Source organism: Nelumbo lutea, chromosome 3 (assembly GCF_056320005.1).
Source record: "Nelumbo lutea isolate HS-2025 chromosome 3, American lotus-T2T, whole genome shotgun sequence".
In the NCBI taxonomy this organism is placed as follows: Eukaryota; Viridiplantae; Streptophyta; class Magnoliopsida; order Proteales; family Nelumbonaceae; genus Nelumbo; species Nelumbo lutea.
The window spans coordinates 106,460,244-106,476,455 of record NC_142686.1 but is presented as its reverse complement, the minus strand read 5'-3'; the positions used below and the strand labels follow the sequence as shown (position 1 = coordinate 106,476,455).

At 40.0% G+C, this 16,212-nt stretch overlaps 1 protein-coding gene across 5 annotated transcripts in view; it reads right to left on the bottom strand.

Annotated features, from left to right (window-relative positions):
• Positions 1-16,212, bottom strand: part of REV3 (recovery protein 3) — a 140,097-nt gene that overhangs the window by 69,494 nt on the left and 54,391 nt on the right. For 4 of the 5 annotated variants that reach the window (XR_016110871.1, XM_088981491.1, XM_088981490.1 and 1 more), the window contains 6 exons: positions 10,804-10,950; positions 10,534-10,705; positions 10,352-10,443; positions 9,802-10,260; positions 8,502-9,389; positions 7,678-8,119 (listed from right to left, as the gene is read on the bottom strand). Coding sequence is in view for 4 of the 5 variants with exons in the window: in XM_088981491.1 (XP_088837617.1) it covers positions 7,678-8,119; positions 8,502-9,389; positions 9,802-10,260; positions 10,352-10,443; positions 10,534-10,705; positions 10,804-10,950 (2,200 nt within the window). In the remaining variant the exon portion in view is untranslated. Of the gene's footprint in view, positions 1-7,677; positions 8,120-8,501; positions 9,390-9,801; positions 10,261-10,351; positions 10,444-10,533; positions 10,706-10,803; positions 10,951-16,212 lie in introns of those variants that run through there. The other variant, XM_088981493.1, reaches the window with a different exon arrangement.

The window sequence follows — 16,212 nt, the reverse complement described above, 5'->3', positions numbered from 1 at the left end:
CTCAAACCTTTTGTAAATAAATCAGCCCATTGATTTCCTGTATTAACATGTGTAGTGTCTAACTCTCCGTTCAGCACCTTCTCCCACACAAAGAGACAGTCAACCTCAATATGCTTGGTTCTTTCATGAAACACTGGATTCGAGGAGATATGAACTGCAGCCTGATTATCACAGTAGAGCTTCATTGGAGTGTTAATGTTGTACCCTACTTCCTGTAGTGGGTTCCGTAGCCACACTAACTCACAAGCGGTATGCGCCATAGCCCTATATTCTGCCTCTGCACTGCTTCTTGCCACAACCGTCTACTTCTTACTTTTCCATGTCACCAGGTTACCTCCCAGAAACGTGCAATAGCCTGTAGTAGACCGCCTATCAGACATAGAACCGGCCCAATCAGCATCAAAATACCCTTCTATTTCAAGTTTTCCCCCACTCTTGTATATCAAACCGCGACCCGGGGCCCCTTTTAGATACTTCAAAATTCTCATAATCGCATTCAAGTGAGGAGTCAGAGGTTTTTGCATGAACTGTCTTACCACACTAACTGCAAATGAGATGTCTGGTCTGGTAATGGTTAGGTAGTTCAGTTTGCCCACAAGTCGTCGGTATCTGCCAGGGTCTTCAAACACGTCACCCATATCACTGCTTGGCTTGGTATTTGTGTCCATGGGTGTTTCAGCTGGTTTGGCACCCAACAAGCCTGTTTCGTCCAGCAAATCAAGCACATACTTCCTCTGGACAGATTAATCCCATACTTGGATCTCGCTACCTCTATCCCCAAAAAGTATTTTAGTTTACCCAGATCCTTTGTCTGAAAGTGATCCTGCAGATTAGTCTTCAGCCTATCAATACCAATGTTATCATTCCCAGTAATAACAATATCATATACATACACCACCAACAATATTTTTCCTCCCGAAGAGTCATGACTAAATACAGAATAGTCAACCTTGCACTGTTTCATGCCAAACTTCTTTACCACCTCACTGAACCTACCAAACCATGCTCGAAGAGACTGTTCAAGCCCATATACAGCCTTCCTTAATCTGCGCACCATACCATCCTCCCCTTGAGCAACAAACCCTGGAGGATGCCCCATGTAGACCTCCCCGAGTAAATCACCATGCAAAAATGCATTCTTGATATCAAGTTGATATAGTGGCCACTCATACATGGCTGCAAGAGATATCACAACATGAATGGACCCTATCTTAACAACCGGTGAGAAGGTCTCTATGTAGTCAATGTCATAGGTTTGGGAGTACCCTTTTGCAACTAATCGCGCTTTCAGGCATTCAACACTACCATCAGGCATGTACTTAACTGTATAAACCCACTTACAACCAACAGCTTGCTTCCCAGGAGGAAGAGCAGAGAGGTCCCAAATATGATTATGATGAAGGGCTGAGAGTTCTTCTTCCATGGCACGGTACCACCCTGGAGAGGCAAGGGCTTCCTGGACATCTTTAGGAACAATAACTGATGATAACAAGGTAACAATATAGCGATGGGAAGCGAAAAGGTGAGTAAGAGAAACATAATTAGAAATGGGATGAAGGTGCAAGTACGTTTACCTTTCCGCAAAACAATGGGTAGATCAATCTCATATGCCAAGTGGGGTTCTGGTGCATGATCCGTCAACGGAGATGTACCTGGAGGAGTAGCAGCCGGTGCACGTGGGCGATGTGTATACACATGACGAATAGGTGGGCGTTCAACAGATGGTGGAACCGGAGGCAAGGATTTGGTCACAACTGGAACAAACTGAGGATCGACAACGGGAAATGGAAGGGGAGGAGGTGATGAGGAGGAATAAGCATCACCAGTCCCCAAAAAGAGCGGAGTAGACTAAAAGAAACTGACATAAGCACACACGAAGAACCGTCGAGAACCAGGATGGTAACACCTATACCCTTTCTGGGTCCGAGAATAGCCAAAGAAGATGCACTTGAGAGAACGGGCATCAAACTTGTCGTTCCCAGGACCTAGATGATGGACAAAACAGACACACCCAAAAACTCTCGGCGTAAGAGGGAACGGAGACAAAGAGGGAAACAAGACCTGAAACGGAGACTGACCATCAAGGATGAACGTGGGCATCCGATTAATCAGAAAACATGCATGTGATGCATTAGGGATCTTACTGTTTCAAGGAGATGGTGATTCTTTCTCTCAGCCACCCCATTTTGTTGTGGGGTGTAGGTACACGAGGTCTGATGTATAATGCCATGTTGGTCCAGGTATTCCTGAAATGATGAGGATAAATATTCGCGGCCATTATCAGAATGAAAAAACTTTGATAAGGGTACCAATATGGTTACGAATTTCAGCATAAAATTTTTGGAAAATGGTAAACAATTCACTTCTTTCTTTCATTAAAAAGTCACGTCATCCTTGAAAAATCATCCACATAAATGACAAAATATCTGAATCCATTATATGACATTACTTTATAAGGACCCCAAATATCTGAATGAACTAAAGAAAAAGGACTCAACACACGGTTATCAACCCTAGAACGAAAGGGAACATGATGGTGTTTCCCAAACTGACACGACTCACAATCCAAAACAGAAAGCTGACTCAAAGACGGAACCAAGGGCTTCAAGACTTTGAGCGACGGATGACCAAATCGGCAGTGCCACTAGAGAGGAGAAAGAAATGACTGGAGAGCTATTGAAGTTCTACCACCACCATTGTCAAGATAATACAGTCCATCTGCTTCATCTCCACCAATCTTCATCCCCGTCTTGCGATCTTGAAAGACACACATAGAAGGGTAAAAGGTAATGGAACAATTAAGTGATTTGGTCAGCTTACTAACAGACATAAGGTTAAAAGGCAATTTAGGAACATACAGAACTGATGAGAGGGATACAGGATCTAGGTCAACATTACCAACACCACAATTTGAGGATGTAAAACCATTAGTAAGGGTGACAGATTGTGATGTTGAGCAATGAGATAAGGAGGAAAACACACCTGGAGTTCAAGTCATGTGATCGGAGGCTCCAGAGTCAATGATCCAGGGATTGGGTGTAGATGCCAGACAAGCCATACCTGAGTGAGCAAAAGTTGCCGTGTTCTGTTGTAATTGGATAAACCTCGCATATTCATCACGGGGAACGCTCACCATCTCCTTCATGGGACCATCTGTGGATGTAGGAGGCAACTAGTCAGATGAATAATTCTCCTGTTTAAAGTTGGAACTTGAGTCACCGATCGCGGCATGATTGGCCCAGGTTGAGGGAGGACCATGTAAATCATAACAATAGTTGATGGTATGTCCATCCATACCACAATGAGTGCACTTCCTCGGGCCTGAGCTACGTCCTCTACCACGGGCTCCCCCTGAATCTCTGCTCCCAGTACGACCACCACCACGATTCTAAGTAGACACACCATTGTCACTTCAGCCATATGCAAAACCACTAACAACACCACGGCCAGACTGAGCTCCCCGAGCTCCACCTCTACCACCACGGCCTCTCGATGCAGCAAAGGCCGATCTATCTGAGATATTAGAGTTCTCAGTAGATCCGATAGAAATCCTCCGAAGTGGAGCAAATACCTCTTCCAGGGACGGAAGAACGGATCCCCATAATATCTGAGACCGTACTAGTTCATATTCAGACTTTAGTCCCACCAAAAATCTAGTCACATCAAGCTACTCTCTTTGTTCTTGCTGAATCTTGACATCGGAAGTGAGAGGATGAAAAGACATTCAACACATTACGTATGTTCCTCATGTTGGCATAGTACTCCTCAAGACTCTGATTGCCCTGTTGCAGATTAAAGTACTCTTGACAAATCTGATAAACTCTGGTTGTATTGTCCTGCCCCGAATACAATTTTTTCGCATTGTCTCACACATCTTTGGCAGTATCAAGGAACATGAAGTTCACACTAATCCTGGGTTCCATACTGTTCCACAACCATGTGATGATCTGAGCGTCCTCTTGATCCCAATCTTCATACTCGTGAGAGTCAGAGGAAGGTTTTCCTCTCTGATATGTTTTACCTTCTTCTTTGCCTTTAGAAAGACTTCAACGGATTTAGCCAAGGCACATAATTCTCTCCATTTAACTTAATGGAGGTCATCTGAACATTCAAGTAGTCTGTAGGCACCATCACACTAGGTTTATAATCATTACTGTCTCCCATTATGTTATCACCAATACTGCACATTTGTTGAATTCTATTATCACTAAGATCTGCACACTACACACCACTAGGTCACACCTGTCACACTGATTGCAGCACTAATTGTTGCTGGAATGTGTGCTCTTTACACCACAAACCCTGCTCCTACAACTACCTGAAATCTCACCACTATATGATCATACCTCTTCCTTCAACATGCGCAAAGAAACTAGCATAAACCCTAGCACTGACTGGCCGAAACGCTAGCAAATGATCTGAATTACACCTCCTATTTAATCCATAAACCAGAACTGAAATCTCTTACCTTATCGCCGAAGTAACATCCATGCGAGCAGGAGAGCAGTCCACACACAACAGCCGCTTCACACACAACAGCCACACACAGTTCGGCCCTCTGTTCCTCCTCTACTAGGAGAGGGCGATCTCAGAAATCACAGCAACTGACCACATACGACCTGATTGGAGGCATAGAGACCCCCAAGGGAAAAGGACGATCACTCCTTTTCGCCCTTTCCCTTATCTCCAATCGAACACAGAAAAAAAAAAAGGAAAACCCTAGATAGGGTGCGCAGAGAATGAACCCTAGGCGAGAAGAAATCTAGGCAGATTTAACCTGCTCTGATACCATGATAGAATTCAGGTCTGCCTTAGAGTTTGGCCTGACTGAGTTCAGTTATGTAGAAGGAGAGAATGATAGAGAAAGAGAGAAAGAGAGAAAGAGAGAAGAGAGAATTCTGGTTCGAACTGAAAGAGTCAACTTGTCCTCTCCCATTCAGCCAGTAAGAATTTATATTAATATGAAAGCATAATTGAAAAGACCTATGTGCCCTTACTTAAGAGCACATATTTCAACACAACATTACAGATCAGCAACATCAATCAAGGTATAAAGACAGAAATACCCCTACGCTAACAGTATCCAATAAAAATCAATATAAACCCATTTGCACCTAACAGGAATCTTGTCCTTGGGAAGAGAAACAATCTCCCAAGTTTGGTTCTTTATGACAGCCTCCATCTCCTAGTTCATAGCTTCTTTCCATTGAGGTAACTACACTGCCTTTGTAACACTATGAGGAATGAACACAAAAGAGATAGCATAAATATAGGCACAATAGGAGGGCAAGAGAGTATCATAGGAAATATAGTTAGTAATGGGGTAATTGGTTGTGCATTTCCGCTTTCCTTTCCAGATAGCAATAGAAAGATCAAGATCAAAATTTGAGACATTAGGTTCAATAGATGATGTGTTAGGTAAAAGATTACGTGAATGCGAAAGTAAAGATTGTGGTGGACACTTAGCAGATGTGTTAGTCTAAAGTAAGTAGCAACAACTTCGTGCCAAATATCTTTAGCAATGGATAGGAACATACAGTTATGGGCAAGAACAGGAAAGCAAAAAGGAGTTTGAAGTAGGTAGTCTAGAGTAAGTAGCAACAACTCTATGCCAAATATCTTTAGCAATGGATAGGAACATATAGTTATGGGCAACATGAGATTGCATTGAACAAGCCAACCATGACATCACTAACGAATTACAACCATGACATTACTAACGAGTTATGTTGCTCCCATTTAGCAAATTTGGATCAGCAGGCTTCAGCTTCACTTCCCTCCTTGTAATAAATCCCAATTTACTACTTCCTATGATGGTAAATTTAGTTGATTTGGATCATTTCAAAAAGTTTATCCCATAGAGTTTCTTTGTAGTTATCATGCTATTAGAGGTGCCCACAATTCCAAGAAGCACATTGAAGGTAGTCGGCACATCCTTGGACTACTCCATACCTATTGATAGCCAATAAAAGGAACCCCAACAGCAAATCAACCCAAAAAAGATAGGCCAAAACACGGTTGGAAGCCAAAAACGTGGGCAAAAGCTAACTAGCGGCAAATTACATGGAGAGAAGAATCTCCCAAAATTTTTCTAGGGTTTAGAAAAATACGAGACCTCTTCCTATTAATCTAGAAACTTGAAACAAGCCAATGAAACTTGGTTTTATGCAAAAAAAAAAAAAAATCTTCAAGATTACAGAGAAAGGTCCAACATCAAATCTCGATTTTTAGCCACTTTTTATTGGAAAAACCAAAATAGTTCATAGAAGCTTCAAACGGCTACAAGAATCATCCCAAAATATTTCTAAAATCAGGGTGCATCAGACCCTACCAAATTCAAGAACTGATGTCGCCACATGTACAGACTACTAACGTCATCCGGTGACGGTCTGACGTCAGTTGGTCTCCCCTATAGTCTAGGTCAGCAAAAAAAAAGTCGTCTCACAATCAAGAGGTTCTCTAATACCAAGTAGGAAGAATGAAGAGAAAGAAGATGAAAAAAAGGGTTCGGCCGAATGTGATGTGTGTGTTATTGTTCACACCCGCACATAATATTTCTAATATGTGAGCAAATTACAATAATGCCCTTATTTGGGCACCCAAATACAAAAGAGGATAAAGACAATAATGCCCTTAAAAGACGATGTATTCTCAACAATATAAACTATCATCAGCCCTTTCCCTACCCCAACTGCCAAATCTAATTTAAGACATAGTCAACAGACACCACTACTAGTTGAAGGGATTTAGGAAGTCTTGATAGCCCTTCCTATTCAAAAAGGACTCCTCTTTTGATGAACAATGGAAATATCACACTTGTAAATTTTGGGCCACATCATTATTTCTTGTGGTCCCAACCCAACAGGTTCCATATAAACCAATTATCTAATCATTCCCTTGATATTCTAGCTTCCTTTTAAGTATAAAGCTAAATCTTTCATTTGTACAAAACCAAAAGTTAGAAATGCATGCCTTTGATTGGATCATTTGCTAAAATGAAAATTCGTAATACATCAGGACATCCCATAAGTAAGATTATACAATATTAAATCCTAGACAAGACAAAAAAAAAATACATTAGTAAAATCATTATAGAATGTTGAAAAAATGTCCTCTTAAGGGCATACCAAATGATACAAAAGTCCATTTTATTTGGATAACAATGAGTTAGAATTCTTTGCACCATTAACAAAGCAAAAGAACAAAAAACAAGTCTAAGCATGCCAGATAAATGTTTAGTAGCTTAGCCTTGCTGGTGCTAGATATTAAGAACCTGCATTATTTGTTCAAGATAGGTGAAGTGATCTCATAGAGGTGTTACATACTACAAACCCCAGGAACAATAGACACTTTTCAATTCATGCATGCCACAAGAGTTTGTTCTTCTTTGTTAACTGTCACATCAATATTACCTAAAATTACTATGCATTTTCATATCACAAAACCATAAGAAAATTAGTCTTAACATTTCACTATTATATTCCCTTATCACTAGCCATGTTCATTAACTTGCCAAAATAAATTAATTACTTTAACGAAGATGCTTACACAGCAAAAACACTATAGTAGAAATAAATCAAGAATTTGAAAATATGAAAATAAAAAGCTTTAACCCCAATATATAAAGGTAGAAACAAAGCAGGCTGCTGTAAAGAGATGAAAAATGCTACCACATACATTCAGTTAAACTGGATTCACAAGCCAATGCTTCTTCACAAGCGTCTTTGTCCCTGAGAAAAGCATTATTATGCAAAGGGTATGTCAATGGAATATATTTGTATATCCAATCAGTCCAATCTATAACAGGAGGTTTCATGCTAAAGGTCATCTCAATATATTCACCATGCCCTTTGCTTCCTTTCTCAGACTGATATAAACAAGTTTGAATGTCCTTTCCTCCACTGCCAAGGTCCTCTCTCTGCAGAACAGTTGCTTCAGCTACAACATTTATATTTTCGAAATTCCCGGTATGCATTTCAGGTACTGATTCCATGTCAACGATAGCTTCATTATCATTCTTTTCACTACAACTACCTTCACAAAACTTTCCACATTTGACAGAATTTGTCAAATACCTCGAACCACAAGAATTACATTGTTCCAATCGCCCACCAAGAGACTGGTAATCATACATGTCAAATTTCAAGAAACAATTAGCAATAAAGAATCAGAATTGCAACTATAGGCATCACAAAATACAAAGCCCAATCAAATTTCCACAACAACAAGATTACATTTTAAAATTACAACTCATAAGAGACATTAGATACTACTATGTTTAGTTTCAACATCAGTGATTTCATTGTTTTAACAGTGGAAGACCCTGTGAAGCTTTTGGACTCAACAGAAACCTTGATGCGCCATCAACAGGGCCTTTGGCAAGGAAAATATGTTGATATTTAGGTGTACTTTCTAGCAATGACCTATCATTGCAACACAGGAGTAATTTTATGTATATGTGAAAGAATGTGCAACTCTGACTCCATACGCTTCGTAAATACCTTTGATAAACAAGTTCTTACACAGGAACTTCTGTCAAAAACTTCTGCCTTCTGATTACTCCTAGCCATGGCTTTCTTATCATTCTGTAGCTGTTGAAACTCTAGTTGCTTTGAACAGAGAAATACCCTTCCCTTCTGTTTCTCCTCTTCTTGCCCCTTTCCTGAAGGCATTTTCTGAACACTACAAGCCCCATATTCGGATGGTTCAACCTGGTAGAACCGCTTTCTCCTCATCAGATCTCTCAGTGAACATCCAGTCAATGTATTTCCTTCTTTCAAATGAGTGATATTTGCATTTGCATTAGCCACTGAAGCATCAGAACAATTTTCTGCTTTTTTTCCGGAAAAAGGAAAATTGTCTGTACCATCTTTTATTTCTTCACTAGATGTATCAGCAAAACTGAACCTGGGAAGCTCTACATCAGTTTGTGCCTTAGGTAGGGTGGAAAAAGGTAAAGATCCCCAGACCGGTTTGTTCCTTTTGCATTCACCGCCAAGGCCTATGTCAGTGTCTTCAACTACTTCATCAGGAGAAGATCTCTCCAACTCAACATTTGTCTCCGTTCTGACAATAGTGAAATGATCATCATATGACCCATCCATTTGTGGAATTATATTCTTCAGTGAAGCCTGAGGTAAATGATTCTGATCAAGATCATCTAAATCTTCAGTCACATTATCAACCGAATCAAGTATGTCCTGACATTCTTGCTGTGACTCACTCTCATATTCCAAATTAGCTTTCTCCAAAATTTTATCCATCGAAGTTGTGGGTAAGAAGGTACTCAGAATAGACTCATGAAGAAGTTCATCTTCAGTGTTCAAATCCTCTGCAGCTTGAGAAGAGGCAAGCCACCTTAGAAGCCCCATAGCCTCCTCATCTACAATCTGAGAACCCACGAAATGATATAAGAAACTGATGAAGGCATGAAACAGGTTATATCACAAAAATCTCAAGAAAATGCTATGATTGGTTAACGATTGAGATGCTATGATTGGTTAAAGATTGAGAAGATAAATCCACAACCAAGATAGAAAGAAGAATAGGAGAAGAAATCCAAGGGTTCCCAATTATCCTTGGACAGACCACAAAGTAAACACATCCATTGCATAAGAAAACTAGTTGTGAGGCTAGTGCCAGAGAACAAGATTATTAATTTCAACAAAAAAATATATATTGCCCAAAGCCAAATATGTAACTCAAGCATGACCTTATGAAAGTTGCCTGGATATGATATACGCTCAAAGAAAAATAAGCATCTACATGAAAGTAAATAGGGACAAAGAGAAACAGGATTACTTTTGAATCCGATGTTCTAATCATCTCACATGATGGTATTTCATCATCAACTGGTAGTTGATCCAGAAGAATGTTTCTTTCTTTGGTATGTATCTCATTTCCTTCGTCATGATTACTCTCTTTATGCAAGAATCGTTGTGATATAAGCAACCCATTAATATTTCTGTCTTTGGTACACTTGAAAGATTGCTTGTGAGAATTATCTGTGCTACCATTCTCCCCAAATCCAACTAAATTCCCCACCTCTGCCAATGCTTTTATAGAGTGGACAAATTTTTCAGCCTCCTCCACTGGAGCAACTTGAGAAGATGACAAGTTTTCTGCTTTCCTACAGAGATCCATGAATGTGCTCTCAAACTCAAACCCATGGGAAAGAACTCTCGGAGTATTTTCTGGAAGCGGTTTTCTAGGATCAGGAGATATCACCATCTCATGCAACCCTGTTCTTTCATACTCTTCCTAAACCAGAGAAGGTTATGTTAATCAATGGAACAAACAAATAAATAAATGGATTACAAATTGTTATATAACACCAAGTGAACAAACAGACCTCCCAAATTGGTATTAGTGACTGAACCATTTTCACCTCTGAACGTGTCTGAGAAAGGGATGAGTAAAGTTTAAATTGTTGGTTTAAGATATCTGCAAGATCAAAAAAATAATTAGCAATGTTATGTTGACCTCACCTAGAAATTGCGAGGAAACATAAGCCACACATTTGTGAAAACATACCATCCACAGTAGCATCTCCCTCGAGCTCACAAGCACTTTGGCGCTTTATAAGATGAATGTCCTGATCAAATGAAGTGTCAACTTCAGTAGGATATGACCACATCCAACCACTTGGAATCTTGGAGGATATCCAAACAGGTAAACCTAGAGATGCATCATCACCTGAATCTGCCTACAAAAAAGTTTAACAGTATCAAATTATTACACTATCAAATATACCTAATAAAATCAATGGCTAAACCTATTGGCTTTCAACTCAGAAAAAATAACCTGAAAATTAACAGAAATGCAAGTGGGCTTTTCTTTATGTTGACCATTATACAAAGCTACCCTTGGGATGAATGTCTCAGGCAGTGGATGGCGGAATTTAACCTTTGCTAGATGTAGATGGCCCATGCCGTACAAGTTGTAGTCAACCTTATATTTTCAATATAAAGAGAATTAAGGTTCAGTGGAAAACAACATTGCAACAAATAATGAAATAAAATTACCATGTTAGTAATATAAAAAAAACAGCAGATATCTTTCAAAATATATATATATATATATAAACAACAGACCACATGAGCAAGTAGCTTAGGGACAAAGTAAAAGGAAATAATGTATAATTTGAGTGTTCAGATTTATAAGACACATTCATGGATGTATGAATGTGTATGCATGACAACTATCAAAAAAATGCATGCATGCATGCATGATTTTAAGGCATAATGTATTTATGTATGATCAACATTCAAAATAGCATGTCCTCAATTTACAAAAGTATGGCCAAATATACAAAAGATACAAAATCAATGTTTCATCATATTATTTTGATGCATGCGGTTTGGGAAATCCACAGGTGAATCAGGTGTTGGAGGATATTTTAGAGACACAGGAGTGACATTTCATTGCTTATCTTTAACAAATATAAGAGTAGGAAATTTTATTAAAGCAGAACTTCAAGGTTTGCTGCAAGGGCTCACATTGGCAAGATCTTTAGAACACAAAATCTGATTGTAGAAGGGAATTCTAAAGCAATTATTGGTTGGATGAAAGGAAAAACTGAAGGTCCATTGCAAGTAAGGCATCTCATAAAGGAAGCAAGACATTTGGTGAGAAGTACTGGCAGATGTTTTAGACTGGCCCTGGATCTGCAAATTCTCTGGCTGACTCTATAGCCCAACAAGTCAGTAATTCTGTTTTATGTTAAGGACACTCCAATATACTGTTTTTCATAAATAAGGGCACATCTGTAATTCTGCGTTTTATTTAAAATTAATATTAGGCTGGGCAAACTACTTAGAGAGGACTAAAAACATTTTAATCTCTCCCTAATCAGGTTCGCAGTTTCTCTCCACACACTTCTCCTCTTTCATTCTTCCTTTTCTTTCAGTTCTCATTGTTCTATGCTTCTCTAATACCATATTTTCTCATGGTATCAGAGCAGGGAAACTGAGAAAGACCTGATTAGGGTTTTCTTTCACGACCAATCCGATTAGGGTTTCTTCTAGAAGGCTGTAACTACTTACAGAATACATTCAAATTTGGGATCCTAGAAAAATAAAACACGCAAAACAGAATACATTCACATTTTTCTTCTATTTTTTATTGAAAACGGTAACTTTCATTAACAATATTAAATAAGCATCTTACACTGTCAACCACTGAGACAAAGAGTGTTGACCCCAAAATAACATCAAGAATTACAGTACTAAGTTTTCCCTGAAGATCCCCTGTTCTGCCAAGCTATCTGCCACAGAGTTTGCCGATCTCCTTACCCATTTGAATGTTACTCCAACTTCCCTTGCCAAGAAGATTATTCCCTCATTTGCTGTTGAAACTTCCATTAACCCAAATTCTTTGTTTGCAGCCACCCTATTAACAATTTAGAGTCTCCTTCCACCTCCAAGTTCTGAAACTCCCATTGCTTGGCAAATCTCAGGCCTTGTAGGAGAGCCAGAATTTCAGCTCTCAAAGAGTCTCCCACTCCTACGGGACCAGAGTATAGGGCCACCATTCTGCCCTCCACATCCCTAAAAACTCCCCCAGCTCCCGAGGGTCCTGGATTACCCAAGGAGCTTCCATCAAAATTCAATTTTACCCTGGGTTGTGCTGCTGGTGTCCAAGAGCGCTGAAAGACAGATTGTCTGGTTGAAGAATTTGCCACTGCTGACCAGCCCCATTGTATATCATCCACTGAAAAATCTTTAAATAAATCACTTACTTTCAGCCAATGTATGACTTTAATGGCTACACAATCAATGATTTGTTCTGTTGATCCTTGTGCCCCTTGGAATATTCTGTTGTTCCCTTCTTCCCATAAAGACGAAAGAATGGCTGCTCTTGTTACCCTCCACATCACTCTTCCCCTTTTCTTTGAAAGACGGAAGAAACATGGGTTGAAAAGACTTGTCACAACCGGGGGAGTAGTGCACCTGCAGCCAAATAAGGAAGAAAACCAATCCAATACACAAGATGCAAATGGACAAGAAGGTAAAAGATGTGTTACTGTCTCACCATTTCCCATACAAAGGCAACAAACATGAGGGGAGAGGCAATGATTCGGCCTTCGTTTTTGTAGATTATCCAGAGTATTAATCTTCTGAAGCACCACCTCCCAACAAAAGGCTCTTACTTTTGGGAGTACAGGACAACACCAAACTTCCTTTGTGGAAAAAGAACCTCCTAGGTGTGAGGAATGGAGGGCGGAGGAGGCACAGGTATAGGACGCAGAGGGGGACTCTAACAAGATCCTGCTGTCATGACAAGATAGGTCCAGGAAAACAGTATTAAGAAGTGAGATTAGTTCATCTACTAAGCCCAATTAATGATCCACTCAACCCTCTTCTTAAACCTAGATCCCAAGAATTTTCATTACCAAGCACTGAAGAAATCACTTTCCCTTTGTTGAGGGGCAGAGCATAAATAGGTAGAAATCTGTCTTTTAGAGGAATGTCCCCAAGCCAGATATCCTCCCAGAAACGAATTTTATCACCCAAACAAGCATCATACCTGACCAGTGGAAGGAAAGAAGGTAGCAATCCGTGAATTTCATTCCATGGAGAAGCCCTTGTTGCCCTAGGATCAAGACCAACGTCCCATCCGTTGTCTGCCATGCCATTAATGCTTACAATTACATTATGCCATAGGTTCTCTTGTTCCAAAGGAAACCTCCACAGCCATTTACCCAATAAAGCCATGTTTTTAAGCTTGATGTTTCCTAACCCTAGGCCTCCACTATCCCTACTCCTTGAGACCACCTCCCACTTTACCAAATGGTCCTTTTTTGTGTCCCCTGGCTCCCACAAGAAGTCTCTCATCAATTTCTCCAATTTATTGGCCACTTTTATGGGGATCTAAAAGGTTGAGAGGAAATAAACTGGCAGATTAGTCAAAGTTGACTTAATTAGAGTTATTCTACCCCCTAGAGATATGTAGTCTCTCTTCCATCCAGCAAGTCTTTTTGTGAATCTTTCCACTACTAAATCCCAGAAGCTAACTGTAGTCAGGTTCCCCCCCAAGGGTAGTCCAAGATACTATAGAGGCCAGCCACCTACCTCACAACTCAGCAAACTAGCTTGGCTTTCAACCTCTCTTCTCTCCCTATCTAATCCTGCTACACAACTATTGCTCCAGTTTACTTTGAGATTGGAAATACTTTCAAAATGGGTTACCATACTTTGCAAATTTGTCATTTCCTCCCTTTCTCCTTCGCAAAAGATTAGAACATCATCAGAAAATTGTAAATGGGTAACCACCACATTATTCCCCCCAATTCTCCAACCTCAAATCAGATTATTGGTATCATCCCTTGAAATCAAATCGCTAAACACATATGCTATTAGAGTGAAGAGGAAAGGGGAAAAGGGGTCACCATGTCGAAGGCCCCTTTTAGCTGGAAAGAAATCTCTAGCAACCTCGTTAACCAAAATGGAATAGTGACGGGAGGAAACACAACCCATTATCCATTTGCACCATCTCGCTCCAAAACCTCTCAACCTTAGCACTTCCAAAAGGAGATCCCAATCCACCAAGTCTTAGGCTTTCTCCAGATCCAATTTGCAAACTAGCCCTTTTTCCTTTCACCATTTTTTAAACTCCACACACTCATTTGCAATAAGGATTTGGTCTATTATTTGTCTTCCAAACACAAAAGCCCCTTGATTTGGAGAGATTAAGGAGGGAAGCACTTTTTTAATCCTCTCAACTAACACCTTGGAGACAACTTTGTACATGCTACCCACAAGGCTGATGGGTCTAAAATCTCTTGGGTGGGAGGGATCTAAGGTCTTTGGGATCAAAGTGATAAAGGTCGCATTTGCCCCTAAGTTGAATTTACCCCTTTCAAAAAATTCAGTAAAAACTTCCACTAAATCAGCACCCACAATCTCCCAGCAATCTTGAAAGAAAGCCATCGTGAAGCCATCTAGGCCTGGGGCTATGGATCTTTCCAAAGAGAATATAGCTTCCTTTATTTCTTGAACTTCAAAATCCTTTTCCAGGGTTTCCATCAACTCCCTAGGACCTTGCCTCCAGTCAAAATTTTCTAGTGGCTCTCTGACTAGTAAAAATGCCTTTAAAGTGATTCACAAAAGCTTGTGCTATATCCTCCTCCCTAGTTAAAGTCCGCCCATTCCACACTAATTGAGCAATAGAATTTCTTCTTTTTCTCCCATTTGCTACTAAGTGGAAAAAGCTTGTATTGCCATCACCTTCCTTTAACCACCAACATCTAGCTTTCTGTCTCCAATAAATCTCCTCTTTCCTCAGAATCTCTTCCAACTCATTCTTTAGTCTCCATCTCTCAGATTTGTTTTCCTCTCTTATTGTCCTTTCCCCGTCCAACTCATCTAATTCCCCTATTCTATGTAGATGTGCATCTTTCTTTCCTCCAACGACCCAAATACTTCCTTATTCCACTCTTTAATCCTACCATCTAAAACCCTTCCATTTAAACTCCACTTGATCTTCTTCCCACCGTTCTTTCACTTATGATTTGAAATCTGGATGCATCAACCACATGTTTTCAAACCTAAAAGGGTAGGGACCTCCTCCCTATCTTTCTTCAGAGATGCTAATAGGACAGTGATCCGAGGTAGTTCTAGGCAAGGCTCTAACCACTAGGCTCCACCACCCTTCCTCCCAGTCTAAACAAAGGAAAATTCTGCCTAGCTTGCAACAAATAGGTGTTTCTTGAAAATTGGACCATGTGAACTTTTCTTGAAGAAGGGGCAACTCTCTCAGATCATTTGTATCTACAAAAAGGTTAAATTTTCTCATACTAGAAATAATCCTATGGCTAGGGTTATCTGATTCCTGAAGGAACCTGATACCATTGAAGTCACTCCCCAGAGACCATGGGCCCTCCCACAGACCCCTGATTGCTGCCAGTTATTCCCGAAAATCTTCTCCCTCCCTATATAAATTCAGCCCATAGACATTGGTTAGAACCCAAACAAAACCATTTGTCTTTCCCTTTAGCTTGATTGAAACTGAAAAGTTTCCTATCAGTTCTTCCATGCACTCAACATTATCATTCTTATATATAGTAACGATTCCTCCAAAAGATCCCCAAGATTGTGAGAAGGCCTAGTTGATTCCCCTAGCAGTCCAAATTTGCCTTATCCACTTCGATCAATTTGGACTCTTGAATTAACACAAAGTCTGGCTTCTCCTTTCTTAACATCTCTCTTAATT